Consider the following 19,123-nt stretch of genomic DNA (forward strand, 5'->3'; position numbering starts at 1 on the left):
AAAAGAGGAGAAACTTAAAAAGGAATAGTGCCGCTGCTTGTGAACTAGAAAGAAAGAAGGTGGCGAGAGAGAAGATGTGGGCTTGAAGGTGAAAGCTTGGTGGTTATGGTAGTGAAATTGGAGTTGGAGCGTTGAACAAAGAAGATGATGAACAATATTTTAGCTATCCATTGACTTATTATGGTAAATTTATATCGATTTAACGGGCAAATCTGAATAAATTGGACTGAATGACTCTCTTGTGTGATAAAAGTGAATATAAGATAATTTTAGATGAACTAAAAAAATACAGGGACTGAATTATATTTTTCCTTTAAATTTATAAAAATTCTTACGATGAAAAGAATATTAATCCGATAATAGATTTCACTCCTCGTATTTTTAAAAAAAAGTGAATAGATTAATTAAATCACATTTGTTTAAATTTTATCATTATTTGTTATTTTAATAAAATAATTGGATGATATAAGTTTCCATTTGATGGAATTGTCGGCATTAAGGTATAACTACTCCTATGACATGCATTTGTAGAAATTTGGAGAAATTTGATGAATGAGTTGTTATGCCGTGAACCATTGACTCTTTCGCGTTGGTGGAAAGATTCAACAAATTTGATTCCGTAATGTTGCAAATGAATCAAATGGAGTTTAGACACATTAATAGAGCATGCAATCAGTTTGCAGATTGTTCGGTAAAGAGGGGGTTGAGATAGCAAATCAATTCTTGGCTTGGATTTAATGATACTTGTTAGGGCTTTCAACGGGTTTCTTTACAAATTTTTTCAAAATTTTATGCTGGCTGACTACCATTTCTCATCTCAAGAAATGCTTGTATTTCAATTTTAACTTTGCTATAGATGTAAATTATTTAGGTTTAGTTTAGTCTAGTACAATATTGGTGTAATTTTATATAGAATTTTGTTTGGAATGTATGACTCGTTTATATGGTTTATTGTATCTTTTCATTGAAGAGGTCTTGATTAGGTTTTTTTTACTTAATATTTTCAGGGTAAGTTTGGGTGTAAGAGGGAATCTGTTAATTAGGATTAGTGCTCAGATATATTAAGTTTTTCCTCGACTATATATATAAATTAAATCAAATTAACTTTCTCATAAAAAAAACACTAAACACTAATCCCCAATCGTTAAAATAGAAAAAAAAAAAATCAAGTAGAGTGATATCACCTAACAAAAATGCAAACCTATATTTTTGGTGACCTAATTAAGCCATCATAGGTGACTTCATAAAATCTTGACACGTGTTAGCTATTACCTATTAATTAATCCGCCAACCAATTTAACTATAAGGAACATAATAAACTAATTCAAGAAAGATCTGAACATTGAAGAAGATAAAATTTAATTTAATTTAATTTTCTAATTGGATTTGTCTGTCGCCGTATCTATCTAAAATATTGAATTCGTGTAATCCAGCCATTGAAAATCAGACAATTTGCTGATAGCGATATAGTCATATAGGTATACAGTTTTGACAAATTCATATCACCAATGGTGACTCATTATGCAATTTTAAAATGAGTGAATAGTATTTAATGTCTCATTAATTCAGTAATATAATCCTTCAATTTTGTCACTATTGCACAATTTATTTTTTTAAATTATGTTTTTTAATTGCTAATGAAATGTTATTATTCATCTAATAAAGCGTAAAAAATAAATTACGATAAGAATTTTTAACAATTTAATGAGCCAAATAAATGACTCTCGATCTATTGGAGCTCTCAATGAATAAGAAAAAAAAGAGTGAATTACTACTTTAATCCCACCTCTCAATTTGATCACTATTATGCTATTTAATCTCAAAGTCATACTTAAATACTTAAACACATTAACAGTAAATTTAACAGAAGAATTAAGTGGTATAATAAAAATTAAATATAATTAAATTAAAAAATAAAGGTTGTATTAATGTAATTAAGTATAATTAAACGACTATTGGAATGAATGGCTTGATAAATAAAAAGAATAAATAAATACTGATTCATTTATTTAATATTGTATTTCTATGTTAATTGATATAAGAGGTCAAAATTTTAAATTTTGTTTCTATTGGTAATTGGAATGCTGAACCTCTCAATCGTAAATATAATTTTTTATTAATAGATCTGAAATTATTAATTAATTATATAAAATTATTTCCATTGCATTAAGAATTGCCAAAGTGCGCATAAAAAAAAACAAGTGTATATTATTTGCATACAGTGGTACCAAATGACTAAGCTGAAATGTGAAAAACAGCTTTATTAAATGAAAAAATAAGAACTCAATCTTCCGTGTATGAAAAATATAACCACATAAAAATGAATTACTCTCACACTAATACAAGAATTAATCAAAATTCTCCATCAAAACTAATACAAAAATGCTACAATGATAGAGAAGAAGGTAGCAGAGAGACCGGCAACGCTGAGGGATCTAGCAGAACTGTTCGGTGGAGGAGGGGCAGTAGAACCTGATGGAGAAGGAGAAGTGGTGGAGGTGCCAGGTGAAGGAGGGGCAGTGCTGCTAGCACTAACATTAACTGCTAGCTTTTGTCCAGCTGTGCAGTGGCTGGGAACGGTACAGATATAGAAATGTTCTCCGGCGGTGAGGGTGATTCTTGTTGGCGGAGTGCTGGAAAGAGAGATTGGATTTGCAGTATTGCATGAATCATAATTTTCCTTTGTAACCTCTGCTACATCGTGAGCTCCATTTGGGTAGTTAAACACTGCAAAAGAATATACAAATAAATACAATGAAATAAAACAAATAAATAAATAAATATATAAAAATAGGATTAGTTCTTACCTAAAACGTCTCCGGCGTTGAATGTCTTATTAGAAGCCCAGCTTTGGTAAAATGTAGCAGCGTTAGCAACCACAGCCCAGCCTTGGGTGTCTCCAACCGTGAAAGTCTCAACCGAGGACGGTGCCGGTGATGGGTTAGAAACTGGTGACGGTGATGGTGGCGTAGAAACTGGTGATGGTGATGGTGATGGTGATGAGGTTTGTGTAGAAACTGGTGATGGTGATGGTGATGGTGATGATGTTTGTCTAGAAACTGGTGATGGTGATGGGGCAGAAACTGGTGTAGAGGTAGAGCTAGGCTGAGGTGCCGGAGAAGAAGAAGGTTGAGGAGTTGGAGCAGTAGTAGTTGCAGCACTAACATTGATCATCAACTTTTGACCAGCACTGCAATGACCGTTAAAATTACAGAAGAAATAATGCCCTCCTGTTTCATTGATGGTGATTCTTGCAGGACTGGTTGATACCGACGAAATAGGATTACTGGTTGAGCAAGCATCATAATCCGCCTTTGTTACTTTAACAACATCATGTTGGTTGTTCAAGAAATTGAACACTACAAAAATTAAAAAAAAAGAAATAAAAATTCAGAATTTTGTCGCTGTGATTCGTTTTTAAATATCATAACTTTACAAGAAAGTATTACTAAGTACTGATGTTCTTACCAAGAATGTCACCAACAGCGAAGGTTTGGTTCGCAGCCCAGGAAGAGTAAGCTGAAGCTCCACCAGGAGGAATTACCCACCCTAGAGAACCACCCACCACATGAGTTGTTTGTGCAGCGGAGCTATGAATTAAAGCAGCTATAGAAATTAATGCAAGAAATGCCATGTTCAATCTTCTTGCCATTGAAATGTGTTCCTAATGGTCAGGTCGCCCCTGCTCTGTTTTTGTTCTGTTATGAAATGTAAGTCGCTCTGTTTTCACTCTGTAGGAAATGACTTTGGGTTTGTGCCCTTTGCTTTCCAATTTATAGAAAAGGGTCAACAGTACATTCAACAAATGAAGTATTTTAAGCCGTTGGATGGAGGACACGTGTTTGATTTATAGAATTTGATTAAGCCTGGTCTAAATATTATTTTCAAGGGCGGCCGCGAAATGGGACTTCCAGAAATTTTTGATAATTTGCCGCGTGAGGACTAAGAACTCACCAAACTTAATGACTTTAGGCGTTGACTAGTCAATGATTTTTATTTGCAAATTGTAATTAAGAGTAAACAAAACCAATAAAAAGAAATATTAAATATTAAAGTGCGATGGCATGGACCATCTTGGAAGAATCGCTGCTAGAGAAGGTTCATGCCGTAAAGGTGTAAAGAGAAGCATGTGAACATAGAATATATATACATATTTTTTTTCTAAAAAGCAAATTTATATATGACCTCTTATATGAGAGTTTGGAAGCCTAAACCAAACTAATTTTGAGCTACTTTACATGATCTATATGTTAGGAATTTTTTTTCTTTTCACACTGTGATACTTTAAATAAAGTCTTTTTTATTTTATAAATAAAATTCGCTTAAAAATATAATTCATTTTTGCTGATCCAATCACTTATTAGTGTCAAGGATCCAAATTAGAAGAAAAAAAAATGTAGATCAAACAAAAAAGAATATTTATTATTTTTTATGACATTATTAAAATTGATGAATTAATCTTCAATTCATCATAGTACTATATTTATCAATGATGGGCTTTGATGGAATTTAGTTAATGAATTGGAAAAAAATTAATTAGGCATGCCTCAATGTCTTTAACTTGCTTTTTCTTTTTTTTTTTTTCTTGGTTAAATTATATCTTCAATGAAATAAGTGGGTAGAGAATAGGAAAAATTAAACATATAAACAACTAGGATCATAACTTCATTTTTATTGTATAAAATTTTTTCAATATACCTTCTAAAAAAGAAAAACAATTTAGTCTAGAAGAATATGAACTATAAGAAATTTGTATATAGTCAAAATTCGTATGCCTCGTACATTTATTATCATTTTAAGAAATTTAGAGTCAATATTTGCTTAAGAGGGATTGTTAAGGAAGGAAGCGGTTAATTATTTATTAATTAAGTTTAATAACAAACAAGAAATCAAATACAAATCAATAACATGTATAATAAATGTAAAGACTAAGAGTCTGTTAGATAAAATTAGTTATTTTGATAGTTATTAATTATTTTAGTAGTGTTCAGCTGTTTGCTGTTTGAGTAATTTTTTATAAAACGTTAAAAGTTAAATGTTACATAGATTAATTTTTTATAAAACGCTACTTTTAACTTTTAAAGTTAGTTCAAATATTATATTACTTAATACTATAAAAATAGGACTTACTTATATAAAACATTCTTAATTTGTGCTTTTGTGGACCATAATCATAGTTTGACACTCAAAAAGTCCACAATGTATAGTTGGCTTGGCATCCCTTCTAGTTGGCATTGACCTTTCTTTCTTTCTCCTTACATAACGGTAGTTGCAAGCATTAACAAAGGCTTCTCTACTTGGGTTCATGGAATAATATACAATAATGTACTTTTTTTTTTTTTTATTTGTCGGATAATAATTGATTCATTCAAAATTTTTAAATGTGTTATAATCGTTAATGGTGCTAATGTGGGTTTGGAAGCCTAAACCAAACTAATTCTAAGCTACTCCACAAGTGTTTGTTTTGGTATTCTACTTTACCAATAATGGGTTTGATGGAGTTTAGTTCATGAATTAGATGAATTTTGATTAGGACATAAACGTCCTTCTTTTGGTATTTTGGTTAAATATGTATTCAATTATACTAAATAAGATTAATCAATTAGATTGATTAAACTAATTAGTTCAACTTAGATGCTGAAGGAGGGGATTGGGGACGAGGGCCACCGCCCTCTAACCTTTTTTTTTTTTTTTTTTTAATTTACCCATGAATTAGTGTATTTTCTTAATTTTATCCCGTCTAATTTTTCTCGCTCTTGGCCTTCAATTTTAGCTCTGTCATTTTTTATTCTACTCAGTTTAAAATTTAAATTATTATTTTTACATTCTTTATATTATTATTTATAAACTTTTTTTTTATTATTTTTCCCTAAATTTAGATGGATCAAATTGATTAATTCAATCCATAAACTTGTTAGTTGACCAATTCATTGGTTAAATAGGTTGGATTTCAAAAAAAAAAAAAAAAAATGTAAATTTAAAAATTACAAAGTAGAGGATTGACTTGTGTCAATGCAATCACCTAACCATAATTTTCTATTAACCATAATTGAAGTTTTAATATTTAATGTTTCACCATCTAAAAGGAATATTAAGGGGAGATCAACCTTTCTTTTCTAGTTTTTGGTCAACTTGCTTAATTATATAATTATTATTTATAATTTGTTTGATGAGGTGTGGTTTGGTTCGTGGAAATGTTCACAATTTCACACCATGTGCATAAGCTATCAAAAAGGCCAAGCACCTATTTATAAAAGTAATTAAAAATAAAAAAAAGAAGAAGCACATTCAGAATTTAATATATATATATATATATATATATATATATATATATATATATATATATATATATATCTGTACGCATTATAATTAACATATAAATAATTATTTCATGTTGAAAATGGGAAGCTTCCATTTATGGTGGGAATAGAAAAATAACAAGTCTCTTTTTATATGTATAATGTTTTATTAATTTATATGTTATATGAATAATTAGTCAGCATTTCACTTTTCAATTTTTACATTACGACAAATAAGTAAATTCCACATTTAAATTTTATAAAAAAATTTAATGCAACTCTTAACTTTTATGTTAACTTATTAAAATTTTTAATTTAAAAAATTATATCTGCTATATATTTTAATTTATAAAATTATAATTATTAGCATTTATTGGATTAATAAAAATATGAAAATTATAATTTTAACAATTTGTGTCAAAAAAATTAACACTTAATAAAGATATATTTAATATTGAAAATTACCGAAAATAGATATAATTTCAGAAATAAAGTTAAAAGTTGAGGCTACTGTTAGATTTTTTTTTTTTTTTTTTTTTTTTTTCAGTTTCCTTTCCATAAAATTTGGGAGCCTTTTAGCCATTATGCAAATTAATCCACCGCGACCATGTTCATGTATCCACCGGAAGCAGAACTTGCATTAGCCAAATGATCTGTTGGCGGAATAGAGTGCTCCAAGGACAGCTTGTCTATGTGAAGCTGATGTTTCTTCATTTAGTGGCAGTATAGGGAAGATCATCAAATGTAATAGGGCTATTACGAGCCTCAATGGATTCTGTAAAGAGTTGGTAATCAGCACCAAGGCCTTCTCTGAAATGGGACATTGAAAAGTATGGAGTTTGATCCAAGTTATATGGAGTGTCAACATTAATAATTTGAAGAAGGATGGTTTCACTAATGGAGGCAAAAAGCTAGCTCATAACGAACCAGTCATATCTGATTTATAGTCTGTATTATGGATTAATAGAGCCATCGGGATTTTCTTTTGGAGGTGAAGTTATTGTGGGAGAAACGTGGTGATTCATTGCCGATGAAATCGCGGGCAAGTTGCGTCTGGAGACTGTAACCAACACCTTCAATCCTTTTTCTGCATTTCAATCTCTTGTTGGTTTTTTATTGAATTGCAGAAGTGTCGACAGTGCGGTTTTGCTAGTAGCAAGGTTATTGCCCACAAGGCGTTTGTGAAATTGACTTCAAGAAAATAAGTTTTTCTTAACCTAAACGTAAAAAGAAAAATAATGGTCCAATCCAAACTCATTGGAGCTGATAAAATTAAGCTCATTCCCATGGTTGAGTGAAAGATTATAAGACTGAAAATAATACCAAACAGAGGATCTCACAAAAAGAATCATCAATAACATCTCATACAATAATGGAAGACATATAATCATAGACCAATAGACATGGTCAACCAAACAAAAATACCAATGGAATATAAATAAGCTATAGTGTACGTATAGTACATGTTCTAAAACAAAACCATGGCAATAGACAAAAGGGAAATGAAAAATCCAGCAGTAGCTTTAGAAGGGGCTGAGCTAACTGGGCCAGGAGAGGGAGACACAGTGACAGGATTACTTGTGCTGCTACTTGATGGCGGATGGGCTATGCTAGGAGGCAAAATGCCGCGGCTGGTAAGTACCTTAATGGCTAGTTTTTGACCCAAGGCACAGCGGTTTGGATAAGTGGAAGTAAAGAAATAATCACCACTTGTATTGAGCAAGATCCTTGCAGGGCTTGCAGACCAAACTTGGATGGTGCCATTTGTGTTGCAAGTCTCATAGGCTTCTTTGCTTACTAAGGCTACATCTTCAAGTCCATTCACGAAGTTGAAAACTGCAACACAATTAATTGAACTATATCAAGAGTTTAAACTTCAATTTGATCAAGTAATTTTCAATCCCAAAGAAACTGAGTTTACCTAGAGTGTCTTCAACCAGGAAAGTCTTGTTATAGGCCCAAGCCAAGTAAGCCAGTGGACCACCAGGAGGAACAAGCCACCCCAAGCCATCTCCGACAGTATAGGTAACTGGGGCTCTAGGTGAAAGTGGTGAAGGTGCTGTGGGTGGATGATGAGGATAATGAGGTGCAAGATTTGATCCAGGGGGGGTTACGGAAATGGCTAGCCTTTGGCCTAGTGGGCAGTGTTTTTCTATTGTACTTATAAAAAAGTATTCACCAGTAGTGTCTAATGTAAAATTTGCTGGACCAGTTGTTTTGAGAGAGATAGGGTTTGTTGAGTTGCAGGTTAGATATGCTTCCTTTGTCACTCTGGCTACATCTTGTGATCCTGTTGTGAAATTGAACACTGAAAAAGGAAAAAGAAAAAGAATCAAAATTTCAAGTGCCTATTACCAAATGCTCAAATACCCAAGTAATTTCTAAATTTCAAGTATTCAAGGTCTAACATTGCACTTCTAAAAAATTTTTCATGTAACAAAAAAAAAAAAAAAAATGCATTTTAACATTATTTTTGCAGGTCAAGAAGAAGAGTATATACATACAGAGAACATCACCAACAGTGAAGGTGCTAATGGCAGCCCAAGCAGCATAAGCAAGATTACCACCAGGAGGCACTACCCATCCTAACCCATCCCCAACGACAATTGTTTTTGCTGTGGTAGTGTGTAGAAGTGAAGCAATGGCTAAAATGGCTAGAACACTAATGCCTATTCTTGACATTTTTGTTTGAAAGGTGGAATTTTTTTTACTTCTATGTTTGTCTATTTGGCCATTTTTATAGAGAGATTTACTTGTAACGATTTGAGATTATTTGACTAGTCCTCACTAATTAAACATGATTATTTCTCCCATTTCTATAGACTTTGTGCCCATCTTTGTCTTGAATTCATTGGCTAGTATCATTAAAATCTAGAAGCAATGGTGAAGGTCAATTAACATTAAATTAAATAAATTTGGATGATGAAGATAGAAATTGAAAAAAATATATAACTTGGAACACAAGATATGTTATTACATTGGCTTGGTGAATGTCTTCAATTCTGCTTAATTTACAGGGATTAAAAATCAAAGCACAAATGCACAATTGTCAATTCTGAATTGCCACGTTTTTTACATATTTTTGCACTTCAAATTTATTTTTAATATTTTTTTTTAAATTTTGGGTTAGGTAGTCAGAATTTCTTTCTCTTCGAGATATTTTATTTATTTTTTTATGTGTGACCCTAATTGCGCTGTAACTGTTATACTACTGCACTATTTTCATACGTTCTTGAAATGCGATGTGATATTGCCATATATTGAAAATAAGGCTTTAGCCAAGTGAAAAATTAAATAATTTTGCAAATGAAATATTATTTTTTTTCCCATTTTTTTGTATTTTAAAATTTTAAAATATGAGTTGGATTTACCTTGACTTGATATATAAATAGTTTAAACATTAAGCAGATTGAATGGACATATTTAATACATCCAGAGTAATTATATTTTTTTATCGAAAAAATAAAGGCAAACTAATATCAAATTACCATCGTTTTGGTAAATGACAATTAGCTGTTATATCGATTGGTATATGACTGCATCAATGTACTGAGCTTCTAGTACCTTCTGGTAGGTCTTGCGTATCACCTTATATATGCTTATTATTATATTTCAGTGCTAAATCATCTTCAACATTCAATGAAGCTTAATATAAATTAAAAATCCAAATTCTTGAAGATTATGAAGAACAGGTATACATCTTCTTCATGCACCAGTTGCGTGTGTATACATATATATATATATATATATATATAGTCAATGAAATTGAAATCTAGAAGAGACTAGAACTATAGAATCGTTCTTTGCTTATTGAGTAGGCTAGCTTCCATCACGGGCGCTTCATTATAATTAAGTATTGAGAGGGGCGAAAATTTTTTTTAAAAAAGCACAGTATTCTTTGTTTTTTTTGTTCATAAGGAACTCAAATGAGAGGTTTTTTTATATGCAGTTAATCTAATTAAAAATTATTATTATAATTATGGGTAGACGAGAAATGTTCAAATGTAAATTTAGTTTCTTAGAATTTTAAAAAAAGAAATAAAAATATCGACGAGTGTTGTAAAACCATATAATATAATGGGTATCCATTAAATTTATCAAAGAAATTATTTATCTCTTCAAAAGTTATATTCTTTTGAATAAAGGGTAATTTCCTTTAAGATGAATGATTATATCATTTAGTTTGTAAAGTTATATCTTTTAAAATGAAGAGTTATATCTTTTGGATCATATTTTATATCCTATAAATAGTTTCTTAATTCTTTGGATTAGATAGCTAAGATGCTAATACAAGAAATTAATTTCTCTCTATTTTTTCTAAATTCTTTATATTAGTTATATTTCTATATTTTTATAATATGTTATCAGCACGAAACTCTAGTTAAATTAGATGAATTTATTCCAATACTTCTTTGATTTTGTGGTATTGCTTTCTTGATCAACTTCTATGATACTTTCTCAATGAAATCGGATAAAGAGAGGATAACTCATAGTTTATGACAACCAAAGTTAACAGTTATATATATAAGGTTGCTTACGCTTGAAAAGTAATTCTATATATAATTTTGCCTCATATATATTTATATTTGAATTATAAATATAAGTTCCATATTAAATTTTATATTTGATTGGTGGTTATTCAAAATATAATTCTAAAATCAAATTAATATGCTATTTTTGTTTTATCATGTCAAATCCTATAAAACATGTCAAATCTTTGTACGTGGATATCATGTGTCCTGAAGATACAATAAGAAAAAAAAAATCAAGGAATCAATCAAAATTGCATTAAAGCAATAATTTTCTTCCACTAGATATTTAACAATTCAATATCCACTTATTTTATTCATAAAATGTGAATAATATTTTGTACTTTTGAATATGTTCCTGTAGTAGTATTATTGAAAACAAAAAATATTATAACATATCGATTGTTGATTTTAAGTTAATTTTACTCTTTTTGTTAATTTATAAATTTTTCCTCTTTTTGATTATGGATCTTGAAAGGAAGTTATAGATATGTAGGGTATGAAGTTTCATTTCAACACCTAAAATTTTAAATAAAGAGAATTGTCTATCGCCAAATTTATTAATTGTTATGAATCCCAACATTACAGAAAAAAGAATAAGCAGCTAAAAATGCTAATTACTTAAAATATAACTATTACTATCAAATTTTGATCCCCTTATAGGAATGTATGAACTAGAACTTTAAAAGATAGTTATTTTGCAAACTATTGTAAATCACTTGCTTGCTAAACTTCTACTAGAATCGAAGACCTTGAGAGATAAAACTAAACTGCATATGTTAATAAATCTATTGCACGCCTAAAGTATGGTAGATTGATCAGGTCCAAGGACAATCATTGAAAATGAAAAGAAGTAAATATGTTATATTCTCCAAAAGAGATTTTAGACATGACTGATAAATAATTTTCAGAAATAACTCAGATGCGTTTCTAGGAAAATAATGAGATGGAATAAATATCAAAGAAAAGATGGAATCAATGGAAAATAAATATTAACTGTATTTTTACAAATGCTACAACACTTAATATTGTAAAGAATAGTGAAAATCTTGAATATAAGTCTTATTGGGACATATAGACATAATCATATTACTTGAAATACAAAATTTAAATTCTCAAGAAATTATATAGAGCTCTATATGGATTACTTAATAAAGATAGTCCTTGAAGAATTAAAACATAAAAATATATTAAAGATTTCTATACGGATTAAGAAAATCTAGTGGTATAATTGCCTTCAAAATATGGCTAAACAAATATCATGTCAATACATATAATCCAAAGGATTGAAACGAATTTATATGGATAAATGTCATCCATTAATGAAACCGATAGTTATGAAATCATTTAATAAAATAAAGAACTAATTTTGACCTCCAAAAATAATGAAAAACTCATTGGTTATAAAGTAGTATATCTTTATGCAATAATCAAAATGTCCTGAAGTACCATAGTACCATATTGAGTATATATCTTGAAGATCATTATACCCAAATGTCATGGTGCCAGAATCTCGGAGCCTGGCACGCATGTGGCGCCTAGAATTAACTCATAACCTAAGCTAGCCATGCATATTCGAAGGGTCTTTGCATTCTTTCCGAATGTAGGACTCATCGTGCAATGCATATCTAAGTATCTCGCACAACCGTATATGGGCTCAATGCCTTCAGGCATCCCGAACAACATAGTCCTGCTTATACCGAAACCCCCACTTCAAGAGAGACGCGCACTATAGGCCCTTAGTCCTATAGTGTCCATAAAGCTCCTTCTCTATAGAGACATCAGTCCCTCTTAATAGAACATAATGCCCCAGTCCTTCTTAATAGAACATAATGCCCGCATCCTAGCTCACTAGGGCCTAGGCCCGCATACAGCAGAGAGCATTACGCCGGATCTCCTCTCACATTCTTAGTCCAAATGCCATTCAATATGCTATTCTCATTTCCAATGGTCTTACTTCGTCCATAGGATCACCATGGTATGGCACTATAGGTAGGGATGATTGATATATAATTCACATTTCTCAACATCACAATTCATGAAACAATCCAGTAAAGTGTCTAGTCGAAATTTTAACATGCACAGTTATTTATCTTAACAGTTATGCACAGTAAAGTGTCTATTTCTTATATTTCTTAACAGTACTATTTTATTGTTGATTAAAAGGACAAACTACCTATCCATTACCCGTTTAATACCTGACTTTCAATTGAAGTTAATTAAATTTTCCCACTTCGAACTTTTTGAACATTCAAATCAACCATATTAGTTATATTACTTTGTTTGATAATTATTTTTTTTCTTTTATTTTTTATTTAATTTGTAAAAAATGTTCCAACAATAAAAAATATATAATTTATTACATAGTGTGGCACCAATGCAGTACAACATCACCAAACCGTATCGTACATTACTTAAAAAATAATAAAAAATAAACACAAAAGTGAACTTTTGGACAGAAAATCAAAGATACTTCCAAATGGTTCTCTTACTATTTCCACCAGTTGGAAAACCTTAATAAGCATTGACCTGCTTCACTTATATTCAAAATTTCAGCAAGTGAAAGAAGAAACTTTTGAATCCAAAAGAATAACAAATTCAGACTTTCAAATTGATTTAGAGCTATGAGAGTACACAATTCTATTCCAGCATTTTTTACTTTTAATTGATGCATGCTCTTATTTGTTGGTTATTTTGCTCTTGTAACTGCTGCTAGAAAAGGAAGGAAAGGAAAGAAAAAGAAATCACTATTTTGAACATGTTCATTAAAAACAATGAAAGATGATTTAATATAAACCTAACTTACAGTCAAAACAGGTAGAATTAAGAACCCCCAGCCCTCACTGGGTGCTCTCTCGTTTCTTCTTTCACCTTCTTACTCTCTCCAAAATAAAATTAAAAGAAAAATCCAATGTAGGTTGAACATCTTATGCATATTAAAACACGACAAAAATGAAATGAGTTTCTTATAAATGATAAGCTTATAAATTTCCCAACTGCCAAGGAAAATCAGCCATACACTTCATGTCATTACACTTTGATATTATATAATGTCCAAATGTTATTTTGACATTGTTTCAATATTCCAAAAAAATATGATGTCAAAATGCAACACACCAACGATGAAAGGCATACACTAATGCAATCCTTCCTTCTGCAGGTGACAAACTTTTCTATACAAAAGCTGTGGCATTGCCAATAATTGTCAGTTGACTGATATTTTCTCAATCACCTTCCAACACCCCACAACTTATTATTTATTAGAAAAGGAAAACTAGGATAGCAGCTTTCACAAGATGTGAGAACGAGAACAAAAGGTATACACTCAAAACGCACAAATTTTCTTAAAATGGCAAATTGAAATGACAAAACTGGACATCAGAACTCCAAAGAACACATAGACAACACCAACCATTAATCATCATGCAATCAATACTTTCCCAAAATTCTTTTGCTTAGTTCAATGCACAAAATGATAATTCAAAAGGCATTTTGCATCTTATCATTCAAGTGCCACTCAGAAAGCACAGAATTAGCAACATAAAGCATGCAGTAGAAACAAGTTTATGCTGAAGTAAATCAAAGGTAAGTGAAGCACAAATGTTTCATACAGACATGATAAAGAACTTGTAAGGCAAAAACTTAAGGACAACTTATGCAGCAAAACTGAAATCATGTTAACCGCACATGGCAAGAGGCAATCTTACAAGTCAAAGCATCTTTGGAATTGACCCCAAGCCAGCAACACAGCTAGGCAGCCATCGTCAACATCAAAATGGATAGTATCAATAACGACCCGGTCCCATCAAGAAGGGCAGCAACAGCCCGCTACAGGTGGTTATTCATTAGTACTTGCACAAGTTACTCACGAACCCAAGAATATCACACAAAAGAACAGGTATCAGCTACCACTTCACAGCTACAATCACGGACTCGTATGCTACTCACTACATTAAGCAACATCAGTCAAACTTCACAAGTTGGGGTTAAAAATGGTATATTCTAATGAATTCCCCAAACAAATAATCAAACAGAAACATGTTACCATGACCAGTTACTTCAGCTGTGAAATTCAGAGCAGCATATTATGTTTGATATTTAGTATCAGCAAGAGAACTGCTGAGTAACAGGTCCACTTCATGTGCTGCATCAGCTATAGGTAAAACACGTTCATCTTGTGTGCAACTTTTAAACCATCACAGCAACTACAACCCCAATTCAAGACCATATTTCCAAAGTAAAACAAATACCAGAAAAAAAATCAGGTCAACATCAGATGCCTGAATGACATGGAAGTGTTTTAAAATCCAAAGACTAACTTCACATCTTACCAATCATCAGATAATTTTGAGTAATCAACAACCACGATCATCCATCTACATTTTACAAACAGCATCAACAGCCACAATAGCCACAACATCAACACTCTGGACATCTGCCCCCATAGGAATCTTTCCGGAACAAACTATAAAACCCAATAAATTAATTATTGTACATCAAGACTCCAATGAAATGAACACATAACAAAACTAAGCATACAGTTCGAAGAAAGGACCTCAAATTTCAAAATTAAAATCCAAACAAGAAAAAATAAAGGGTATAAGAGAAAGAGAGAGAGAGAGAGAGAGAAAGAGAACACATCACATAACCGACAACTCAAAATCTTTTACGGCTAGTAGAACAGGAAACCTACAAACTAAAAGCTCCATACATACCAAACTGACCCAGTCAAGTGTGGGATGCATAAGGTTCAACATGTAAGTATTTAGGCACCAAAATAAATCCAACCCCAACAAAGCTAGCACATAAAACTCTAACCAGAACACTTATGATGCTCGTAAGTCCTCAAGATTAGTAACATGGCTATAATAATTGCAACAGTCTCATGTCTCCACATCTTTCCCTTACAGCTGCTCGTTCATTCCTACAAAAAAAATTCAGAACAGATAAGTAATCAACCTATGGATGCTATAAGCAATAAAAAATTGGTCAAATAACTCACATCAACATCTGAATTTCGACGGGATGGACTACGAGAAGCAGCAGGCCAGCCCCGTGGGGAGGCACTTCGTGGAGTTGGAGAACGACCATCACGGCTGCGCCTATCAGGGCTTTCACCCTTTGAAGGAGAATTCTTGCGTGGGGAAGAACTCCTTCGAGGACTTGGGCTTCGTCTAGGGGACGCACTAAAATATTGACGATGACAGCAAAAATTAATAAATGGAAGAGTTAAAAATAAACCACTTATATCAAACATACAAATTTGCAAACCTATCAGCCGATCTACTGCTACTCCGCCGTTCATCATCATAACGGCCTCTGCCTCGACCTCTAGAGTAATCAGGACTGGCACTGCGACTCCTGCTCCGTCGACGATGGTCTCTATCCTTACCACGACCCTTGTCCCGCTCATATCTGTCCAAGCTTCTGCTGCGACTTCTCCTCCTATAGTCCCTGTCTTTATAGTCATCTCGGTACCTGAAGATTAACATCCGGCACATTACTACAGATATAAGCTTTATCACAAACAAAAGCCACACTCTAGCCTCCAATTTAGCACAATACATCAACCAGACCCCAAATAAAATTAACTGCAGTATCTAATTACTGCAGAACTATAATGGATAAGATCCTAGTAAACAGTTGAAAAGGCAAACAAAAAAAGTAAATTAAATTTAAGACATGCACAAGTAAAGAGAGCAAATTTGCTCACAAAAACACTATGTTGCATGGAAACGGAAACAAAGGAACAATATGGGTAAAGACATTTAAAATATAATTTTACACGGAAAGAAAGTATTTTATACTGGGAAACATTTATGAAATGTGGAAACGCCCATGACTAGGAGGTCCCATGCATCATAGCAAAAACATGTGCATAAAGCACAAAAAATCTCACAAGGTAACAGTTGTTCAAGCACAATTGATGCCTTGGAACTATATTTTCTAAGTCAACTTGCCAACAGAAACATTATTCCTTGGAGCAGAAACAAACTCAGCATCAACATTCTTTAAAACTTGAAGAACAGTATGTGATCCATGTGATCAAGTTAGAATCGCCATTATGCCAAAAATAAAACAGTAGACAAAGGCTGAATTCTTGGCGTCTTGTCATATTACTCATAAAGCCAACAAATCCAAAACCCACCTCATCCTTTAGAAAGAAAATCGAAAAAAACAAGACAGAAGAATAGTTACCTTCTTCGAGGACTTCGACTTCGGGACTTGTTTCTAGACCTTGGAACAGGTTCAATAATCCTTCCTTTATGACTAGCATAAAAATAACAACTAATTCAGTAAATGAAGACTAAAATCAAACACCACCATGCATTTAAGTTAGACAAACAGGATAACAAGATAGTATTCTACGGCAAAAGAAAGTAGCTTCTACAATGGAAATCAGAATTATAATGAAACGTTATAAGCAATAACATGAAGCTTACATTCTCTCAGCATTGGGACCATATTTTGCAAATTGAACTGTTATTTCACGCCCATCAACAACTCTTCCTGAGGAAAAAAAAAAGGAGACAGATACCAGGGAATCAGAATATGCATATACGGACCTACGCTCATAGAAAGGTGGAGAGAAACAAAAACAGATGGTATACCATCTAGCCTATCAACTGCCTTCTGTGCCTCATCTGCATACTTATACCGCACAAATGCAAATCCTCGCGAGTCACCAGTCCTACACAATAAAAAATTATTAAAACAGTCATAATCACCAACCAAAATCAGTAATGATATTAGTAATAGGGCCAAAAGAAAAACAGAAAATGCCATTGGCAATTAGTTACTATAACACCAAGAATGACAATTTAACTACTTTTTACTTCAAAAAGAATGTCTTCGAAATTATCACCACTTAAAAGGCTCAAATAATCAGAATAAAGATACTTATTTTAACAAATTTAGCGTACTCTTATTTTCATAGCTAAGGAAGAAACACAAGAATTTTAACATCCTTCATGTTACTTCTTTTTGTCTACCAACTAGCAAATTCACGCATGAATGAAAACTACTCTGGGATTCTATAATATATTCAAATGTAAAAACTAGTCCCTGCCAGCATGCCAAAGCCCAATCCACAAAATAAACACCACACACTCAAATCCATCAGAACCATTCAAAAGCAAAACACATATCCACGACGCACATGGCAAAAGACACACAAGTGCCACATGATGTAGCAAGTTGATAGGACTGAATAAATATGAAGTCCAAAAGTAAAGACTTAAGAAATTATCATCAGTGAATAATATCAATCATCAATAAACTATGTATTAAAGTAGATTCTTAAAATTTCCAATTCGCTCAACCGATTGTTCTCTAATTTTCAAAATTTTTGAATTTCTAAAGATATGTAACATCACTGGAGAAAACTCTGAGCTTTACAATTCACTCATGTTACTAGAAGTAACATTAATATCTTTATCAATTCTTTTATTCATTGGATATTTACATATAGAGTTTTTGATATTGGATTAATCTTATATTTGCATTGTATTGATGGATATTTATATTTTATAATATAACCTCTATTATTCTAAATCAGCCAGAATAAAAGGCAAAGGATAGAAATTTAGCTCACACAATAAACAAACAAAGTTATACAGAAACTTAAAATAACACATATAAGCGCAGCCCCGCAGGCCGGTAATCTTTATAAAGGCAAACCCATATGGTAAATACATTGCACCAGGTTTCTTAACCAACTACTCTTGCGCGTTTGTTATCTAAGAAACCCAAATCGACACCTACCCATTAATACATACAACATTACACATTACCTTCATTCAATGCAATTAAGAATTTCAATTACTTTCTTCAACCAACAACTATAATCAAATAAAAATCAAACATTCAAAATAAAAATAAGTAAACAGAAAGAAATAGTTCTCAAACACCTTCGATCTCTGGGGATAAAGATGTCAACAACCTTCCCATACTTGTCGAAAAGCGGGAACAGATCATCAGCAGTCGTACCTGATAAACCATAAAAAAAAAAAATAATACATAACCAAAAAGACCAATATAAAAAATGAAGAGCAGAACGAACGACGGAGGGATACTAACGAAAGGTTATGTTGAGAACGAGAAGAGAGTATGTGTCGGTGATATCTGGAGGACCAGACCTGCCAAAGTGAGACATTTTTGGGTTTCGTTACAGAGAAAGAGAGGGAGGGGAAAAAAGAGAGAGGATTAGGGTTCGCTGCTCGGCGAGAGCTCTTTGAAAAAGAACCTTCTTGAATTATCCTGTTTGGTTATACAAATATGAAAGTTACGTAATTG

The 19,123-nt window shown here is 32.1% G+C and overlaps 3 protein-coding genes across 6 annotated transcripts; all 3 read right to left on the reverse strand.

Annotated features, from left to right (window-relative positions):
* Positions 1–2,236: 2,236 nt before the first annotated feature.
* LOC105641339 (blue copper protein) lies at positions 2,237–3,753 on the reverse strand. The gene is made up of 3 exons (XM_020682151.2): positions 3,469–3,753; positions 2,808–3,359; positions 2,237–2,727 (listed from the first exon to the last, which is right to left on the reverse strand). Exons 1-3 carry the CDS (start codon positions 3,650–3,652, stop codon positions 2,372–2,374), a joined length of 1,092 nt encoding a protein of 363 aa, XP_020537810.1. The 5' UTR covers positions 3,653–3,753; the 3' UTR covers positions 2,237–2,371.
* A 3,882-nt stretch (positions 3,754–7,635) lies between these two features.
* On the reverse strand, positions 7,636–9,318 carry LOC110010292 (early nodulin-like protein 14). The gene is made up of 3 exons (XM_020682152.3): positions 8,804–9,318; positions 8,221–8,607; positions 7,636–8,135 (listed from the first exon to the last, which is right to left on the reverse strand). The coding sequence occupies exons 1-3, from the start codon at positions 8,979–8,981 to the stop codon at positions 7,768–7,770; spliced, it is 933 nt and encodes a 310-aa protein (XP_020537811.1). The 5' UTR covers positions 8,982–9,318; the 3' UTR covers positions 7,636–7,767.
* A 3,842-nt stretch (positions 9,319–13,160) lies between these two features.
* Positions 13,161–19,074, reverse strand: SC35 (serine/arginine-rich splicing factor-like protein, putative). 4 transcript variants are annotated; one of them, XR_016322124.1, is made up of 12 exons: positions 18,908–19,074; positions 18,739–18,817; positions 17,440–17,519; positions 17,272–17,338; positions 17,027–17,098; positions 16,100–16,306; positions 15,831–16,014; positions 15,647–15,752; positions 15,160–15,293; positions 14,874–15,033; positions 13,635–14,775; positions 13,161–13,537 (listed from the first exon to the last, which is right to left on the reverse strand). XR_016322124.1 is itself a non-coding variant. In XM_012225836.4 (8 exons), exons 1-8 carry the CDS (start codon positions 18,981–18,983, stop codon positions 15,747–15,749), a joined length of 771 nt encoding a protein of 256 aa, XP_012081226.1. In that variant the 5' UTR covers positions 18,984–19,074; the 3' UTR covers positions 15,474–15,746. The 4 variants fall into 4 exon arrangements, 1 of the variants encoding a protein (XP_012081226.1); XR_001047234.4 differs by having other exon boundaries at positions 13,161–14,775; XR_016322125.1 differs by having other exon boundaries at positions 13,161–14,799.
* Between the last annotated feature and the right edge of the window lie 49 nt (positions 19,075–19,123).

This window comes from Jatropha curcas, chromosome 8 (assembly GCF_041381405.1).
Source record: "Jatropha curcas cultivar XTBG-Jc1 chromosome 8, XTBG_Jcur_1.0, whole genome shotgun sequence".
In the NCBI taxonomy this organism is placed as follows: domain Eukaryota; kingdom Viridiplantae; phylum Streptophyta; class Magnoliopsida; order Malpighiales; family Euphorbiaceae; genus Jatropha; species Jatropha curcas.

Coding starts and splice junctions, on each gene's coding strand:
- LOC105641339 (XM_020682151.2), bottom strand. CDS start 3,652: ATGGCAAGAAGATTGAACATGGCATTTCTTGCATTAATTTCTATAGCT. Junction 3,360..3,468: donor CGCTGTTGGTGACATTCTTG/GTAAGAACATCA, acceptor TAATTTTTGTAG/TGTTCAATTTCTTGAACAAC. Junction 2,728..2,807: donor CAACGCCGGAGACGTTTTAG/GTAAGAACTAAT, acceptor ATTCTTTTGCAG/TGTTTAACTACCCAAATGGA.
- LOC110010292 (XM_020682152.3), bottom strand. CDS start 8,981: ATGTCAAGAATAGGCATTAGTGTTCTAGCCATTTTAGCCATTGCTTCA. Junction 8,608..8,803: donor CACTGTTGGTGATGTTCTCT/GTATGTATATAC, acceptor TTCCTTTTTCAG/TGTTCAATTTCACAACAGGA. Junction 8,136..8,220: donor CCTGGTTGAAGACACTCTAG/GTAAACTCAGTT, acceptor ATTGTGTTGCAG/TTTTCAACTTCGTGAATGGA.
- SC35 (XM_012225836.4), bottom strand. CDS start 18,983: ATGTCTCACTTTGGCAGGTCTGGTCCTCCAGATATCACCGACACATAC. Junction 18,818..18,907: donor CGTTCTCAACATAACCTTTC/GTTAGTATCCCT, acceptor ATGGTTTATCAG/GTACGACTGCTGATGATCTG. Junction 16,307..17,026: donor AGTCGAAGTCCTCGAAGAAG/GTAACTATTCTT, acceptor GTTAATCTTCAG/GTACCGAGATGACTATAAAG.